We start from the raw sequence: 17,035 nt of genomic DNA, 5'->3' as shown, positions 1-17,035 counted from the left end.
CTCCTAAACGTGGACCTTAAAGCTGCTTTTTGACGAGCCTTTACTTGGAAGTAAATTCCAAGAAATGTGCTTAGGACCAGACTGCTAATCCCGTGGACTGCAGTGGATAGAACTTAACTCTAGGAAGTTCTGGAGTGTGTTTGCAGGACAGGCAGATTTTCTGCGACTAACACCTGCGGATTTCTGCTTCCTAATAAATGCGCCTAGGAGTAAGCAGCATGACTAGGAACAAAGTCCCGCTAATTTATCCCGTTGCACAGGTCGATCCCTCCCCGAAGGCTTCCGCCGAGAGTCGAGGATGTGCCCGGAGTGCCGGCTGCGGCACACGGCCCTGGCTGAAGCGACGTGCGAGAAGGTGAGCCGGTGTCCGCCCGAGGCCCAGGCTTGCCAAAAGCCCGAGGAGCTCCAAAAGACCGTGGAGAGTCGGGGGGGGGGGGGGGGGTGCCGGCGGACGACGATCTCGTCCACTTTCCCCGGCTCCAAGCAGGCCGTGGCACGGTAGGAAACGAGCCGATCCGGCCGAAGGAGAAGAAGAGCGCAACAGGGGGAAGGCGAAAGGCCTCGGCGGCTGGCGAAGACGGAGCCCGTCGATTGGCCGTGCGGGGCGGGGCGGGGGGGTCGGCGGGGAAAAAGTGCGGCGGGGGCGTCGGGGAAGGCCGCCTGGGAAGCGTGGGTGGGGTTGACAAGAATGGGGGACATTATGCGGGGCTTCTGGCAAACAAGGGGCATAATGGGGAGCGTGCGGCGGCGGTGCCAAGGCGCGCCACAAAAGCCTATTGACTGCGGCCTGGGCCGCTCCCGGCGCAGCCCTCGTCACATGGCCCCCGAAGGGGCTATTTAAAGGCGGCCGCGCGGCCCTTTCAGCACCACTGGCGCTGGTCAGCGCCCCGCGAGGAGCCGGCCCGGCAGCGGCGGCGGCGGCGGCGGCGGCAGAGCTGAAGCGCCGGGGCGACGGCAAGGCTGGACGGGGCGGAGTCATGCCGCGCTCCTTCCTGGTGGACTCGCTGGTGCTGCGCGAGAGCGGCGGCGGCGGCGGCGGCGACAAGAAGGGCGGCGGGAGCGGCGGCGGCAGCTCGCCGGGCAGCCCGCCGCCTCCGCCGCTCTTCCCGTACGCCGTGCACCCGTCGCACCCGCTGCACGGGCTGTCCTCCGGCGGCGCCTGCCCGGCGGCTCCGGGCGCCACGTCGGCGGCGCGCAAGGCCGGCCTGCTGTGCGTGTGCCCGCTGTGCGTGGCCGCCGCTTCGCAGCTGCACCCGCCGCCGCCGCCGCCGGCCCTGCCGCTCCTCAAGGCGTCCTTCCCGCCCTTCGGCTCCCAGTACTGCCCGTCGCCCCTCGCCGCCCGGCAGCCTCCCGGAGGCTCCGCCGCGGCGCCCGCCCTCTACCAGAACGCCTACCCCCTGCCCGACCCGCGGCACTTCCACTGCATCTCGGTCGGTGAGTCGCCTGGTTCCGCGGGGCGGGGCGGGCCGGGCCGGGCCGGGGCGCGATTCGGGAAGGGGACGGGACCGGCTCCTCGCCGCAGAGCCTGCCCCGCGGGTTGATGCCAGGCACGGTCTGCGCGCTGCTGGGGCTGGAAGAAGTGGGGTTTACTTCTAAGTAGCTGCCCCCAGCCTGACCTAGAAGTGGACGCGCAGGGGTTTCAGTGGGACCTTCTTTCGAGTGAACGAGCTATAAGGATCGAGGTGCCAACGTATTTGGGATTGAGATTAATTGGGGGTAGGGAGGGGCGACAGGGAATGCAGGCTCGTGCAAGCTTTTCTCATCCCATTTTCCTTAGCTGAGATCCCAAAGGAAGTTAATAATGACGTTAATCCACTCCATGACTACTCAGATGTCAGCCTGTTTGAGTTCAATGGAATTTACTTCTAGTAAACGGGTATACAGTGGCAGCCTAAGATTATTTGACATCCACAGGCTGGCCAGTGCACCACTCAAGCCTGGATATCTGATGGGATTAGTAAATGTCCTTAATGCTGAGGACTTTTGCAAAGGTGTGAAAGAACCAGGTTGCCCCCAAGCAGTGCTGCTGAGCTGAGGCAGGTCTCCCATGCCTCTCCCCATCATACACCATCAGCATCCATGGTGTGGAGCTGCACACCCTTGGAGCTACGATATATGTGGTTCTCTGCATTTCCACCTGCTTCTGAACGAATTACATGCACGTGCTATCCAAAAACTGGCAGCAATTAAGAGTCACAGGACAGCCCTAGGAGGAAATGAGCCCCGTGAATTCAGCGGGACATTTCCGAGGAACAGCTTTGAGTCAACCCAGTGGGGTGCCAAATGCAGCATGCCATGCGTAGATATTGGGGAAATAAATTTCCACTCTGGAATGGGGGGTAGTCCACTGAGTGCATAGCTATTGTGTTGTCCTTCTCATGGTTCCCCTACAAGGAAATGAGTGATCTTTCCTTTCACCCCTCCCTTAGCGCCTTGTAGTCTTCTCTGAGGAACTGCTAGATCAGGAATGAATAAGTCAGGGTGCATGTTCAGCCAAGATTCCGGCACAGCAACTGGTTACTTTGGAGGTGTTGGGATGGCTTGGACTGGGGGCTTGTGTCGGCTGGGGCACACAGCCATAGCGCCAACCTTTCCTTGACTCTGCATTTTCCCTTCTTCCTCCAGACAGCACATCAGGCCAGCTGCCCAGCAGCAAACGGATGCGCACGGCTTTCACCAGCACACAACTCCTGGAGCTGGAACGTGAGTTCGCCTCCAACATGTACCTGTCACGGCTAAGGCGCATTGAGATTGCCACCTACTTGAACCTCTCTGAGAAGCAGGTGAAGATCTGGTTCCAGAACCGCCGTGTCAAACACAAGAAGGAAGGCAAGAGTAGCTCCCACCGCTCCGGCTCGGGTTCTGGGGCGCACAGCTGCAAGTGTGCCTCCCTTTCTGCAGTGGTCAAGTGCACAGAAGATGATGAGGACTTGCCTATGTCTCCTTCCTCCTCGGGCAAAGATGAGAGAGACCTTGATGTCACCCCTTAAGAAGACTCCAGCCACCACTGGCTGCTTTGGCAAGCATTTTCTCAACCCTTTTGTACAGTGAGATTGTAACTGAGAGATTCTTGGCCCCTGAATGCCAGGTGTAAATGCCATCTGTGTAAATATGTCTCCCTCTGCAAACTCTCCAGAGCTGCAAAGGAATGGAGTGTAATATATTCTCCATCAGAACCAGCTCTCTCCCCACCCCACTCTGTTACGGAGTGGGTTGAAATAGGCTGCACCTAGTGAATGGAGTTGACCAATCTGTTACCCTTCTCTCTGGGGAGGAAAACTTGGTTAATCTCTGTCAGTGGCTGGGAATCCTTCTGTTTTGATGTCTCCAAACTTTCCCTCCTTCCCTTTCTCTTCCCCCTCTCCTCTCTCTGGCCCTTACCTAACACAGAATGGAGATCCTGTTATCTGAGGAGTCTTCCTGTGATCTTTTGAGGCAGGGAGTTAAATGTGAAATGCAGGGCAGACAACAACTGTTTTATCATGGTTGTATTTTTTTTTTCTTTTAAGAATTGGTTTGATGAAGTTTCTTCAAACATATTGTAGTGTATGACTGTACTGTTCTCCATAATACCTGGAAATATTTATTTATTTATTTATGTGCACACATTCAGAAACAGAAAAAAGGGGGGTTGCCATTAAAAATACATTTCCCCCATTTAGGAAGGGGTGGGGTGAACCCAGAAATTGCTGTCTTGGATGGGGCATCATTCAGCTAAAGCTGAAGCATTTTCAAATCCGATTAATTTCAGTATGGGAACTGAAGCCAATATGATTTGGCTTTGCTTACTTTTGGGTAGATGGTGCTCACAGTTTGGATATCTCCAATTGTTTCCTTTTCCCTTTTTCAAAACGGTTGATTTCAGTGGGAAAGATTTCAGTCATTTCAACTCTGCTGAAATCAATGGGACTAAAACTATCCAGTTCATCCTGGATCATAGCCAATGTTTGATGAAATAGTAGATGCTCAGGTGTTCCTCAGTTCCTTACAACTGTCACAGGGGTCTTATCTACATTGCTGAGAAACATTATGATTCAGTCTGACACATATGAGTAGGTATCATGCAGCATCTGTATATTTCACAGCAGTATATAAATGTGCATACATTATATCCTTCTGCTCAAATCTTTCCTTTATGAATGTTTAACTTTGCCCCTCTGCTTTCCTTGGAATAAAGCAGGAAAGTGAACAGAAATTGACCCCATATCAAATATAAGAGCTATTTATAAATAAGCATATATTTGAAAAACATATCCATTTCTGTTTTCTTCTATTTTTTTCTCCAACCTGTATTATTGATAATAGAACTGGAAATAATATTATTTGAAAAAACATAATGATATTCAAGTAACAGTCTGATGGAACATCCCTATATGTGTAAGCATCTACACAGCCCAATTGTGGTCATTTTGTCTTGGAACCCAGGGTGCAACCCTATGCAAATTTAGATGGAGAAAAAGCCTACAGCTTCAACATGCTGACTGAGCTGCGCTGAGTCTCCTCGGTCTTTTTCTGTCTAAATATGCTTAGAATTGCACCTGAAATTTCATGGGTTTGCATGAAATGGAGGTTGCTTAAGATCACAGTCTTAAAGAATTCAGTCAAGTACGACCACAACCTTCTGTTTGAGAATCCAGAATATCATTCTGCCAACCTTTTAGTGTAAGTTTTTTTTCCCCCAGAGAGATATCTTTTAAAAAGAAAGGCTCTACTTTCCCACCACTACTGCAAACCTGTTCCCCTTTCTGGAAATCTAGAAATGGTACACCTTTCTGAAAATGAAAAAGCAGACCTCCTTAACAGTGCCGTACTGTTAATATGCTCCCCTTTCCCACTTCACAATTTGACCAACAAGTGCTCTAAGTGATCCCATTGGTGTTACTTATATATTTGTTCACATAAACTGCTACCTGGAGCCTTTATTTTTAAATGAAGAAACTGTGTTTTGCATTTCAGGGTATCCACAGTGACTTCCCCATTTAGCCAATTAGGGGAAATGATTTCAGAATAGCCCTGTCTGGAATGTCCTTCCATTTAAATGAGCTTTGGAAAGAGCATGTACCACTTGGAGCATTTTGGCCGTTTCTTGAACTACACCTGAGTGGTGATGGAGGGATCCTCGTCTTCACTTCCTGGGGGTCCTTTTGCACATTTCTCCCCCTGTGCAGTGAGCTGTCCTCCGATTCAGCACTGAAACACCCTGCTCTTGCTTTGAAAACTTAATGGAGAACCTGGAAGCACTACAAACAAACACAAACAACCCACCCACCCCACAAGCACACAAAATTTATGGTGGCATCAGCTTTTCCAGGATGAAATGCTTGATATCATATGCACCAAGTGTTCCCCTCAGTTGGGATGGATAAATCAGTAAATAGATAGGGTTGTAACCATTTTCAGTCTAACTTAGTCCCATCCATTTTAACAGATATATTGTGAGTGTGTACCAGCTGCATATTAGCTCAGTTGTAAACTGTTACTCCTTGGTCAGGATGACTAAAAATCATGGGTGGAATTGGTAAGACAAGGAATTCACCAGAACATTCTGCAGTGCTGGGGAAAAAATAGTTTATTTGTTTTTGCCTCTTCGCTCAGCAGCTTGGTGTAACATTTTGGAAGCGGCAATAAAAAGAATTCTGATCTGTTATGATCACTGACTACAAATGGTTATGTACATTAAAATTATTCCATTTCATCTGATCACTCATTATTTTTAGGGAACCTGTAAACACAGCAAAAGCACTTCTTAAAGAGTTGATGTTTGGGAATATATGATCCAAGGTCCTGAAGATTACCCTGAAGTAACGCCTATTTGATTCAACAATTCTCACTCCTGAGTAAATGTGTACATGTCTGCAGCAGGTTGCTTTCATGCACATCGGTGGGCATGGAATGAATTAAAACTTAGGTTATGCAAGGGGGAATTACAGCTGATGAATTAGTGAGAATTCCTGAGACTGGACTTCAACCTTCTTTGCTTCTTTACTACTTTCTGAAGGCTCCAGTTAAAAACAAACATGCCCCAATCTATTGCTAACCACAGGCACATAATTTTAAGATTACATTTTTGGAAATTGGTGGAGGATGGTGGAGGCTGTACTTTAGATCAATTCTGTCAGGGAGTCTAAAGTTCTCCCTTCCCTGTCTCTATGGTGCTCAGAGATGCAATTACAAGTTCTTAGGGTTGGATCTAGACATGGAAATTAATGCCTAAGTTAAGTCCCATTGATTTCAAGAGATCTAACCTAGCCTTATTCAGTTTCAACTGCATTGGAACAGATGCTCACAGAAGCTTCTCTTCTGAACAGCCTATCACAAAGATACTAAACTGAAAACCAATTTGTTTGGTTGTGGATGCATTTTGTTTTAAAAACTAGATTTCTTTGATTGTAAAGCAGATTTCTTCCAGAAGTTCATAGAGAGTGCTGACTAATATAGATTTATAACAAGGCTGTAATTTTTAAATTAAAGTGTTGTTTAATCAAATGCTTGTGCCCATTTACAGTCCCAGACAGATCTCATAGTTAGCATAGACTGCTTGTCCTTCAATTGATACTCATGCCACTGAAGGAAGTGAAACTGATATGGAGTTGCCACCATGGGTAAAAGCAGCACTGGTGGAATTTTGGCTTCTTATATAGCGGTTAAGGGCACAGAAACAAAATCCAAGTACTTGTTCTTGGCAATAAGTTAAATGAAGTATCATTAAATGTTCTTAGTTGCAGGTTAAGTATGGAGGTTAGAGGAAGGATCTTAAGAAACTGGATGCAATAGTGATGCACAAGACCCAGGGAGAAGCCATGTTGTAATGTGCAAGGAGTCATCCTCTGTCCATGTTTTGGCATAAGAGCTCCCAGCAGCACCAACTCTCTGAAATTTTTCTCCTGTGCCCTGTAAAATGAGTCAGGACAGCAAAAGGACATTAAGGTAGGTGAAGACGAGTGATGATCTTTTAAGAGAAATCCTATACCTGTTCTAGAGTAGGAATTATACCATAAAGGGCATTTCTTATATTACATATAGCTGCTGGCACAACATTTCTGTTACATTTGCACAACATCACTCAGCTTCAGCTTCTTCAGAGTAACAGTCCACTCCTATTGTCTATCCCCAGCATCTGATATTCACAGCTATACTGCCACTGGATGTGGAGGTTCCATTAATTGTTACAGACCAAAAGGCATACTCTTTTCTTCCTAGACAGTTTAGACTGAAAACCTCACATGCCCAAAGCAAGGATCATCCCTGAGATCAAGGTGCCACCTTTTGGTATGCAAAGTCACACCAATGCCTGTGCTTGTCTGGTGTGATCACTTTTGGCACCCTTACTTGTGCCAACAGAGACACTTCTTCTTTTCCTCATAAACTCCCCGGCTCAAGCATTTCAAGTACCAGGTTTGTGAGATTGGGTAGTCATAATTTAGGAGGGTTTTTATTAGAGTGACATATGTGGATAAGAGGTAAGGAGGAATCCACCACCACACTCCATGGGCAGTTGATGGTTGCATTCCACATGGACTCATAACTCCAGGTTGGAATGGGCATCCTGCAGCTGCAAGGAGCCCTGATTTCAAAAGCCCTCTGCATACAATCAGTGCAGACCGTTGGAAAGATCTGTCCCTTTCCTAGCAGCTCAATGGTAGAGAAGAAAGAAGGGAATGAAAGACAGTGCAAAAGAAATAGAAAGCAGTCCGAAGGGGGGGGGGTGCCTGGGAGAGGAAAAGGTGAGCCACCCACTTTTGGTTTCCCACTGCCCTGGCCTATGCCAGTGGATAGATGGCATAGGTCAAAATAGCTGGGCAAAGGACAGCCAGAGGTACTGGCCGACCAGTGAAAACAACACAGAGGAAGGCTGGAAACAGTGCAGCTCCTTCTCCAGCCTTATCTGAAAAAGAAAAACCATCCCTAGAAGATAGCCATCCCTAAACTAAGTTCACTAACCATGGAGCACCACGGATAGCTCAGAATAAAAGCTGCAATGGATCAGGCGCTCCACTAACATGGGTGTCACCATCCTCCCCTGGCAACAGCTTTCCAGGGTTTCAGGAAAGAGGTTTTTGGGGGTGTTTTCAGAGTCACCTGGAGATGCCAGGAATATACACTGTGGTACATTAACTGCCGCTTGGTAGACGGCCAGCTGGATTCACCCACCAGTGCATTGCAACCGAAGAGAAGGGTGGGGATAGTGCATGGCAGCAGGGAAACAAGGCTGGGACTAAATGAGCTTCGCACCAGCCTGATTTGCAGGATTCTCTTCCCAGTGGCTGTGCATGCAAAGCCCTTCAGGAGTATCTCTGTTATAGCATGGATGATTCGGCTTCAGAAAGGGGGCCCACTGGATCTAAGTACTTGCACTTACCTTCTGCCCTTTAAATGACGGACACTATTGGTTTAACAGCGATGGCAATTTGCCATTCTGGTTATCTTTCAATAAGATGTTTTTGTTTGGTCTTTTACCCGCGTTGGGTGCCTATGGGACAGAACAGTAGGGAACACATATTCTATTGTTAAAAAATAGAAAGTAAGCAGTCAGTGAGTGGTCAGGCTGAGGCTGCCTGTGGGCAGCCCAGCTGCTGGAAGCTACAGGCAAGGAGTGTGTGCAGAGCAACTGCCTGCACACCTGCCTCGTCAATGGCAAAGGCTGCACACGCAGAAGGGATCCGTACTGTGCACCCATTAAGACGGTCACATGTGCAGCAGTCCTCAGAGCAGGTCCCCCAACCTAGCATCCTCCAGAGGGATTTAGAGCTATAGCCTGTGGGTATGATGGGATTTGTAGTAAAATCCATACAGAGATGATACTCAGCCCTACCTCTCTATTTCCGTGACTCCAGGTGAGGCGGGGCCATTCTGAATCAGTGCCTGAACTCAGTGAGGAGGGCGGCAGCCAAGAGAAGGGCCTTTTCAATAGTGGGACCCCATCTCTAGAACATGCTCCCCAGAGAGGTGTGCTGGCATCATCCTTGCCATCCTTTGGGTTCCAGGTGACAACCTTTTTATTTTCCAATTATTTTAATACTTAAGCCTCTGTGCTTATATCTGGTGAGCCAGTTTTAAATACTGTTTATTAGTTGGAAGGGGTCAAATTATTATAGTTGCTGCAGGTGTCCTACAGTTGTTTTATTGCATTGCTTTAGTCTCTTTTGTATTTTATGAGTATATTTTATTTACGGATAATTTATTAATTGAATTTTACAATTTTTAATATTTGTAAACCACCCAGAAAGCCGGTGGGTGGTATGGAAATATAATAAATATATAAATATATAAATAAATGGAGGATATCAAGTTGGCCAAGTCTGTCCCAGAGGATGGGAAACTTTTTATGGGACTATTAAAACTGAACTCACAACTTTTTAAAAAATTCTAAATTGAGTATGGCTTGTTTTCTATATTTTCTTACATTTGCCTTGTATCTGGCAAATCCACAACAAAACAAAACTTAAAAATCATAAAAACACAATAAATCATAACATAAAATTTTAAGATGCTTCAAATAGCAACAAAATAAAATGAAGGTGAAAATCAGCAGCAGTGCTGATTACTAAAACGCACCAACACCATGGTTAGAAACTGAAGGACTAAAAAGGCTTCAGCTGGTGCCTAAATGACCATAAAGTAGCATCTCCAGAACGTCTGTCCTGAAAGCAGAGCTGCCACTTAAAAGGCCTTCTCCTTAGTAGCCACAGGTGTCAGGTCACTTGACGAGAGCGTCCAGAGGAGGGGTTCTGAAAATGCTCTCCGGTGCCAGGCACACCTATGTGGACAAGCCATTCCTTCACATAGCCTGGGTCCAAGCTGTTTATGCATCTGAAGATTAACACCAGCACTGTGGGTCTAGGAATAGATTGGAAACCTGGCTTATCTAACAACAATATTTCATGTACGCCCTACCCGTGAATCCCTTCACCTGCCTAATAGCTAAGAGTTGGGTGAAATGTACTTTCACACACACTGGAAAGCCAGTGTGGGGTAGTGGTTAGAGTGTTGTCCTGGGTCTCAAGAGACTTGGTTCTAGTTTCCACTGAAGCACAAAGCTCACTAGCTGACTTTAGGCTAGTCACAGACAGATTCTCAACAGAGATTCCGTCACAAGGCTGTTCTGAGGATAAATTGGAGAGGAAGGTTCCTTGCAAGAGGAAAAAAAGTCAGGGTATAAATGTACGAAATGAAGTCAAATAACCTTGAAGATGTCTTCTGCTTTACAACTTATATTTTCTTTATCTAGAGATACTTGCATCTCATCTAGCAAACCATGATCAATAACCTTCTTCCACCTGCTGGCTGCCAGATGTGTTGGAAGCCTCTTGTATGGGGGAAGACAAGCTTTCAGGAAATTGAGGGAGAGATCTGGGCACAGCACTAGCTTCATCCCTTCCTTGGATCTGGATGCAGTACTGCCCTATCACATCTGCCATGGGGCTTTCAGAGAAGCATGGTATTAAGGAGACCCGTGATGGATCCAGAGCTCTTCCAGGGGGCTTTGGAGGGGTTCCAGCTGATGCAACTGGCAGTTCTGTCAGATCCCTGGAGAGTCTCCAGAATACAGAATGACCCATGATTGCTCCTGATACTCTCCTTGAAGCAAAACTTTTACAGCTCTGTGGTGTAACCTGGAGACGAGGGCAATGAAGCAAACAGTGGAGAAAACCTGCAGTCAGACCCTTGCATGGGCCTATACTCAAGCATGTTTGGAGACAGTGAGACCAGCAAAGAAGCAATATCTCACTGTCCCCATTCAGTCCTGTGTTTGCCGCCCAGTGGAGCTCTCTTGGGTTAACTAGTGACTACTACTTCCTGGCCTCATGGACGTCTTAGAGCCATTTTATTTGTTTGTATTTTATTTTTCAATTTATATCCTGCCTTTTTCCTACAAAGGGCTCAAGGCAGCTTACATCATTCTCCTCCTCCATTTTATCCCCACAACAACCCTGTGAGGTAGGTTGGGCTGAGAGTCTGTGGCTGGCCCAAAGTCACTCAGCTGGCTCCATGGCCGAGCGGGGACTCGAACCCGGGTCGTCTGAGTCCCAGTCCCATGCACCTAACCACTACACCACACTGGCTCTCATCTGAAGCCCACTGCAATATAATTTTTAGGCACTACCAGGGTAAGATCTCTTGCATCTGCTGGGACTTAGACTCCCATGTTATTGCAGTGGATGTACCAAACTGGTACCTACTGGGACTGAATGAGGGCTAACAAACTGAAGCTTAGTTCAGACAAGAGTGTGAGTGAGCATTTCTTCTGACAAGCTGGAAGGAGTTCAGCCTTTTCTGGATGAGCTTTCACTTCCCTTGAAGGAACAGGTTCACAGCTTGGGTGCATGTGGGTGGTGTGGGGGCTCTTTCTTTGAGTCATCTTGGTTGCTTGAAGTGGCATAGAATACCTTCTACCAGCTTTGGTGGGTGCTCCAGATATGCTCCTTTCTGGACAGTGACAGCCTGGCTTCAGTGGCCTACACTCCGGCAACCTCTAAACTAGATTACCGCAAACCATTCCATCTGGGGCTACCCTTGAAGACTGCTCAGAAACAGCAGCTTGTGCAAAATGCAGCAACCAGACTGATGACAGGGGCCAGTCAGAATGAACACATAACACCAGTTCTGGCCCACTTGCATTGACTGTCCATAGGCTTATGAACCAGACTTAAGATGCTACTTTTAGCATCTATAAAGCCCTCAGAGCTTGGGACCACAGTTAGGACAGAACAACTGCAATCTACTCAGGTGCTGTAATCAAGATATGGGGATCAAGATCTGCTTCTGATTGCTGCCTCCAAGGGAGCCTCGGCTGGAAGCAACAAGAAAAAATATCTTCTCAGTGGCAGTCATAGTTATAGAACAAGCTCCCCAGTGAAACCCACCTGACACCGATTCTGTCTTCTTTTCTGGGACAGGTTAAGACTGTCCTTTATGCGAGGGCATTAATTAGCTTCAGTATTATATTGTGGCATTATATTCACTGCTTAACAAGTCTTATGATTTAATTTGTGTAATCTATTGTAGCTTTTAAAATTTGGCTTCTAAAGTTGCAACTTTATGTTGTTTTTATTGATATTTATATTTTATATTGTATTTTATGTGCTGTTGCAAACCACCCAGAGATCGTCAGCTATTGGGTGACATAGACATAAGATTGCTACTAAAATTACTACTAATAATGAGGAAATTGTAAACTATTGCAATCATGAACCAAATTAGTCAGAACAATTTTTCTCAGAAAGTTTCTGAAATTTCTTCCCCATCCCCAATACTAAAGCCTACTTTGCAGAATTTTCTTCACCATTTTATGGGCATGGTGGTTGCTTGCCTTCTCCTCTCTAGTCGTGCTGGCTGGGGATGATGAAGATTATATTCCAACCCATCTGGAGGCTTCCAGTTTCCTTAAGATGTCCCTCTGTGACAGCAAGGGACCCTTCACATCAGAGAGGCAGCCTTCATACCCCTGTTGGGTAGGGTTCAGTTAGGATGCCATGAAAAGTATCGAGGAACAAGTGCTGGTGTGATCTTCTGCGCTTGTGATGCTTTGGAGCTTCAGTGGAGCCTCTCCTACATGACATGGAGACCTCAACCATTATCTCAGAGCTCAGGGTAATTTCTATTGTGCTCTTGTGTACATCTGTCTAGCACAACCTTCCTCAACCTGTGGCCCTTCAGAGTTCATAGACCACAGCTCCTAGTATACTTGTCCATTGGTCATGCTGGCTGGGGCTAATGGAAACTGAAGTTAAAACACCCAGAAGCCTCCAGACTGGAGAAGACTGCTATAGGAGGGGGATTAATCTTCATAAAGGGATTTCTTTGCACTATAATCACCAAGCCCTTTATGCCCTTTAAGCTACTATAAGCAGACTTGTAGCAGGGTTAAAATTGCTAACCTTAGTATTTCAACATTTTAGTAATCTAGTATTTAAACAACAACTAAATATACTAGTAAAGACAGTTACTAAAGTTTTATGCTAATGCCAGTCTATGAGATGAGATTATATATGTGCTGCACTGGAGAGCTATTTGAAACAGGTGCACTCCTACACAGAACAGCTTAAAGATGCACATATATAGTTTCTAAATGTAGTAGAACTCAAGTAAATTTGCTTCCATAAGTTCTCCCTGAGAACTGGAGCAAGTCCAGACATGGTGCTACTGCAACAGTGAAGGATCTGAAAATCAAGTCTTCATAGATAACTGAAAGTGTAGGGAATACTGGGCCAGAAGAAAAATAAATGCCCCATAGCAGTCCTCTAATCTCAAAAGCTGTCAGGCAGAAAAAGGAGAACGGACTTGTTCACAGTTGTTCCCGAGGGCAGAGGTAGAACCGGAGGTTGTAAATGCAGGGCAGTTGATTTTGACTAAACTTTAGGATAAATTTTTCTATAGAGAGAGCTGTTTTGACAGTGCAACAGGTCACTTCAGGAGGTGTGAGGCTTTCCTCACTGGAGGCATTTAAGCTGAGGTTGGACAATCATTTGACATCTGGTGTCTCTCTTCCCATAGCTCCTCTAGGAGGAAATATTATGTATGTATGTATGTATTTATGGCTTTTCTATACCTTCAATTATTCAAAAGAATCTCAAGACAGTTTACAGAAGTTAAAAAGACAGGTAGTTTTAACAGACAGTTAAAAACAACAAAGCAATTAAAACCCCACAGTGCCAGGACATGATATTAAGATGCAATATTTAAAAATGTTGTCTAACAGTTAAACAACTGGACAAATAAAAAAGTTTTGGCCTGGTGCCAGAGTGAATAAAGCATCAGCACCAGGTGCACCTCTCTGGGGAATGAGTTACAGCACCTGGGATTATCTAGCTTTCGAAAAAGGTGTGCGAGTGGAGGCATGATAGAGGTCCACAAAATTATGTGTGGTATGGAGCAAGGGGTACAGAAACACTGTTCTCCCTTTCTCATAATACTACCCATGAAGCGGATTGATGAGAAATTCAGAATAGATAAGGGCAGCACATAGTTAAGCTATGGAATTCACTCACACAAGCATTTGGATGGCTTTAAAGGGGGACTGAACACATTCGTGGACCATGAAGCCATCGATGGCTGCTAGTTCTCAGGGGCAGTATGCCAGTGTACACTAATGGTCAGAAAACTTGGTTGGAGGACGGCAGCCGCACTCATGTCCTGCTTGTGGGTTTCCTTGACAGATGGTTGACCACTGTGCAAACAGAATTCCAGTCCAGGTGGACCTTGGTCTGAGATAGCATGTTTTTTCTTATGTTCTTATCCTGCTTGAAGCAGAGGCTGGACTAGGTGATTTCCAAAGTCCTGTCTAGCCGTAGTCTGATTATTTTATGATATAAATGCAAAATATTCACTTAGTAATATACTACCTGAGCATTTAAATATTTGCTGGCTAAACAGAGAATACTGGAGAATCATATTCAACAATTCATAGTATCAGATTTCAGTGCTGGACATTTTATTTCCAGATTCAACAGCACTTAATGCTACATGCCAAACACACCAAGGCCAAGAAAAGATGAGAAGACACTGTTAGGTGTAGTGGTGTACAGTTTCTTTTCTTTTCTAAAAAAGTTTTGCTGAGATATTCCAAGTTAAATCTTTATCTTAGACATTAGTTCATTGGATGGCCTTATTCAATGATTGCCACCTTCCCCAGCCTAGCACCTGTCAGATGTGTTTGATTACAAATCTCATCAACCTCAGTCACTCGCCACGTTGTCCAGGGGTGATAGGAACTGTAGGAAGGGCACCAGGTTGGGGAAGGCAGATTACTCCCCCCGCGCGCCCCCCCCAGTGAAAACTGGAAGATAAAATAGGCATAACTACAACTTTGAGTGCTATGATTTAGTGGAAGGGCCAGAATAAATTATCGTAATATATGCAAACAATGTTGCAGCCGATTTCTAGGTAGCATAACCCACCTGCGGCCTGAAATGAAGATGAAAGAGAGTCAGTACTAGGGCAGATTTTGGAGGATCTTGTGCCTAACAGCCTGTAGTCTCAGCCTAAGTCCTTCCAGCTGAGACAAGCACCAAGTCAGGGTTCAGCACTCATGAAGAATCCATGGTGACGAGCGACCCAAATATCACTGGGGTGGTGTATGTACTCCAGCCTTCAGCCAGAACTTTAAAGGGGCTATCCATGGTATTGAATCCAGTTGTTGGTTCAGCATCACAGAGAGCGCCTTAGAAGTTCTGACTAGAGCCTGGAGTAGATATGCTACCCCACTGACATTGGAGCCACCAGCCTCTGCTGTCTCAGTGCCTTTTAGCAAGCAAATTTGTAAGTATGCCCACAAACTATGTTGAAGTGCATCAGCAACCTAAAACTGGCTGGAAGGCTGGACTGGACTGACTCTTGGCCTGATGTTCCTAGGAGACCTTCTCTAAAACTACATGGCCCTCCTCAACCTGATACTCCCAAGATGCATTGGACTACAACCCTGAACGTCCTCAGCCACAAGGTTGTTCTCAAGCTGGCAGGGAATGATGGAAGCTGTATTCAAATTCATCTCAAGAATGCCAGCTTGGCCAAGAATAATCTAAACAAACTTCCCACAGCTCCCTCAAACAATGCTTTTTGCTAACCCAGGAGTGTGATTTGATTCAGGGATCACAAAGCAGAAACTGCTTCGAATGCCAGCACTGAATGACAGAAATACAGTAAGTGAGCATGAGCAAAGCATGTCTTTCATCACCATGTAGGCATAAATATATTTTAAGGAGCAGGATGAATAGCTTCTGGAGATGGAGAATCAGGCCCTAAATAAAGGGAAGCAATGCAGGAAAAGTCCTTTCTAAAAATACAGTTGTAGTCAGAGTGCAATCTTTCCCTCCTTCCAATTTCTTATTGTAACTCAAATAAATGAGTGCATTTATAGCTGAAATGGCAGGGCATAGTCACAATTCCAGGCCAAGCTGCCAGCGCTAACATTGGAAAGCACACTCCGGCACAGGGCAGACATTTTAGTCCACAAGAGGCCAGGAACAGAAAATTTCTGAAGCAGGAAAAACACACATCCACATCCCTGCCTCACCAATCACTTTGCTCTTTGCCATCACCCTCCCCGTGTCCTAATATGGTCATATTTCTGGATGACATTTGTACACTGCCCAGTACTGGAAACTTGCTTGGAACAATGAGACCTCAGCTGTGGAATACTTTCCTGGGTGGTTCATTTGCCCCTCACACCCTGCCACTTGATTGCCTTCGGAAAATGATTTTGTCCAGGCTTGCTTTCTAGTAGCTTTCTGAATGCTGCTTCTGATTCTTTAAGTATCTGCAATACATTCTCTTAAAGAGCAACTCCTGCTTAAAAAGCTGCTCCCTGGAGAAGATTGGGTTAGGAACAGATATGGCTGTAGTCTTCACTTATCTGAGAAGTCATCACGCAGCAGCTGGAGCTGAGTTGTCCCCTCGTACTCCAGAGGGAAGGGCTAGAACCGATAATAAGCAGCTGCATGGAAGCAGATCCAGTGAAACATTTGGAGAAGCTTTGTGGCAGTGGAGCTGTTCACCAATGGAATAAACTGCCTCAGGGCTTCAAGGGCTTTCTTTGCTGGAGGCAAAGGACTGGGTGGCCTTCTGGCAGGGCTGTTACAAATGCACCCTGTGGTGCAGAACCTCTTTGAGCAGGGGTTGGACTAGATGATCTCTGGAATCCCTTCCAATTTTGTGTTTCTATGATTCCACAGGGGGCTGATTGGACAATTGCCTCCCCTTCTCTCTCTTCCTCCCTCTTTCTACTTGCCCAGCAAGTGGAGAGACAGAGTGCTCTTGCTAGAGGTCTGAAATGAGGGTTCAGTTGCAAAGGGTTCACCTTGTTCTCCCATTGTTCCATCCATTTATCCCCCCCCACACACACACACTCACACACACACACCATCTTTCCATCCTTCCCAGAGGACCAAACTCTGTCTGCAGGGGGCCTCCATCCACTTTGCCACCATGTACGTTGGCTTCCTGCCCCACACCCATTTTTTCCACTCTGCACCTTTCTTCCCAAATGCCCCTGGCAACTAAACCAGAAACCAAATGTGACAAGATTAGTCCCTCAGCA

General features: G+C 46.3%; 1 protein-coding gene across 1 annotated transcript; it reads left to right on the top strand.

Annotated features, from left to right (window-relative positions):
• Positions 1 to 977: 977 nt before the first annotated feature.
• On the top strand, positions 978 to 2,990 carry GSX1 (GS homeobox 1). The gene is made up of 2 exons (XM_044442538.1): positions 978 to 1,434; positions 2,626 to 2,990. The coding sequence occupies exons 1-2, from the start codon at positions 978 to 980 to the stop codon at positions 2,988 to 2,990; spliced, it is 822 nt and encodes a 273-aa protein (XP_044298473.1).
• The last annotated feature ends 14,045 nt before the right edge of the window (positions 2,991 to 17,035 follow it).

Source organism: Varanus komodoensis, unplaced genomic scaffold, assembly GCF_004798865.1.
Source record: "Varanus komodoensis strain SLA01 unplaced genomic scaffold, ASM479886v1 scaffold4, whole genome shotgun sequence".
Taxonomy (NCBI): domain Eukaryota; kingdom Metazoa; phylum Chordata; class Lepidosauria; order Squamata; family Varanidae; genus Varanus; species Varanus komodoensis.
This window is presented reverse-complemented; position numbering and strand designations above follow the sequence as displayed.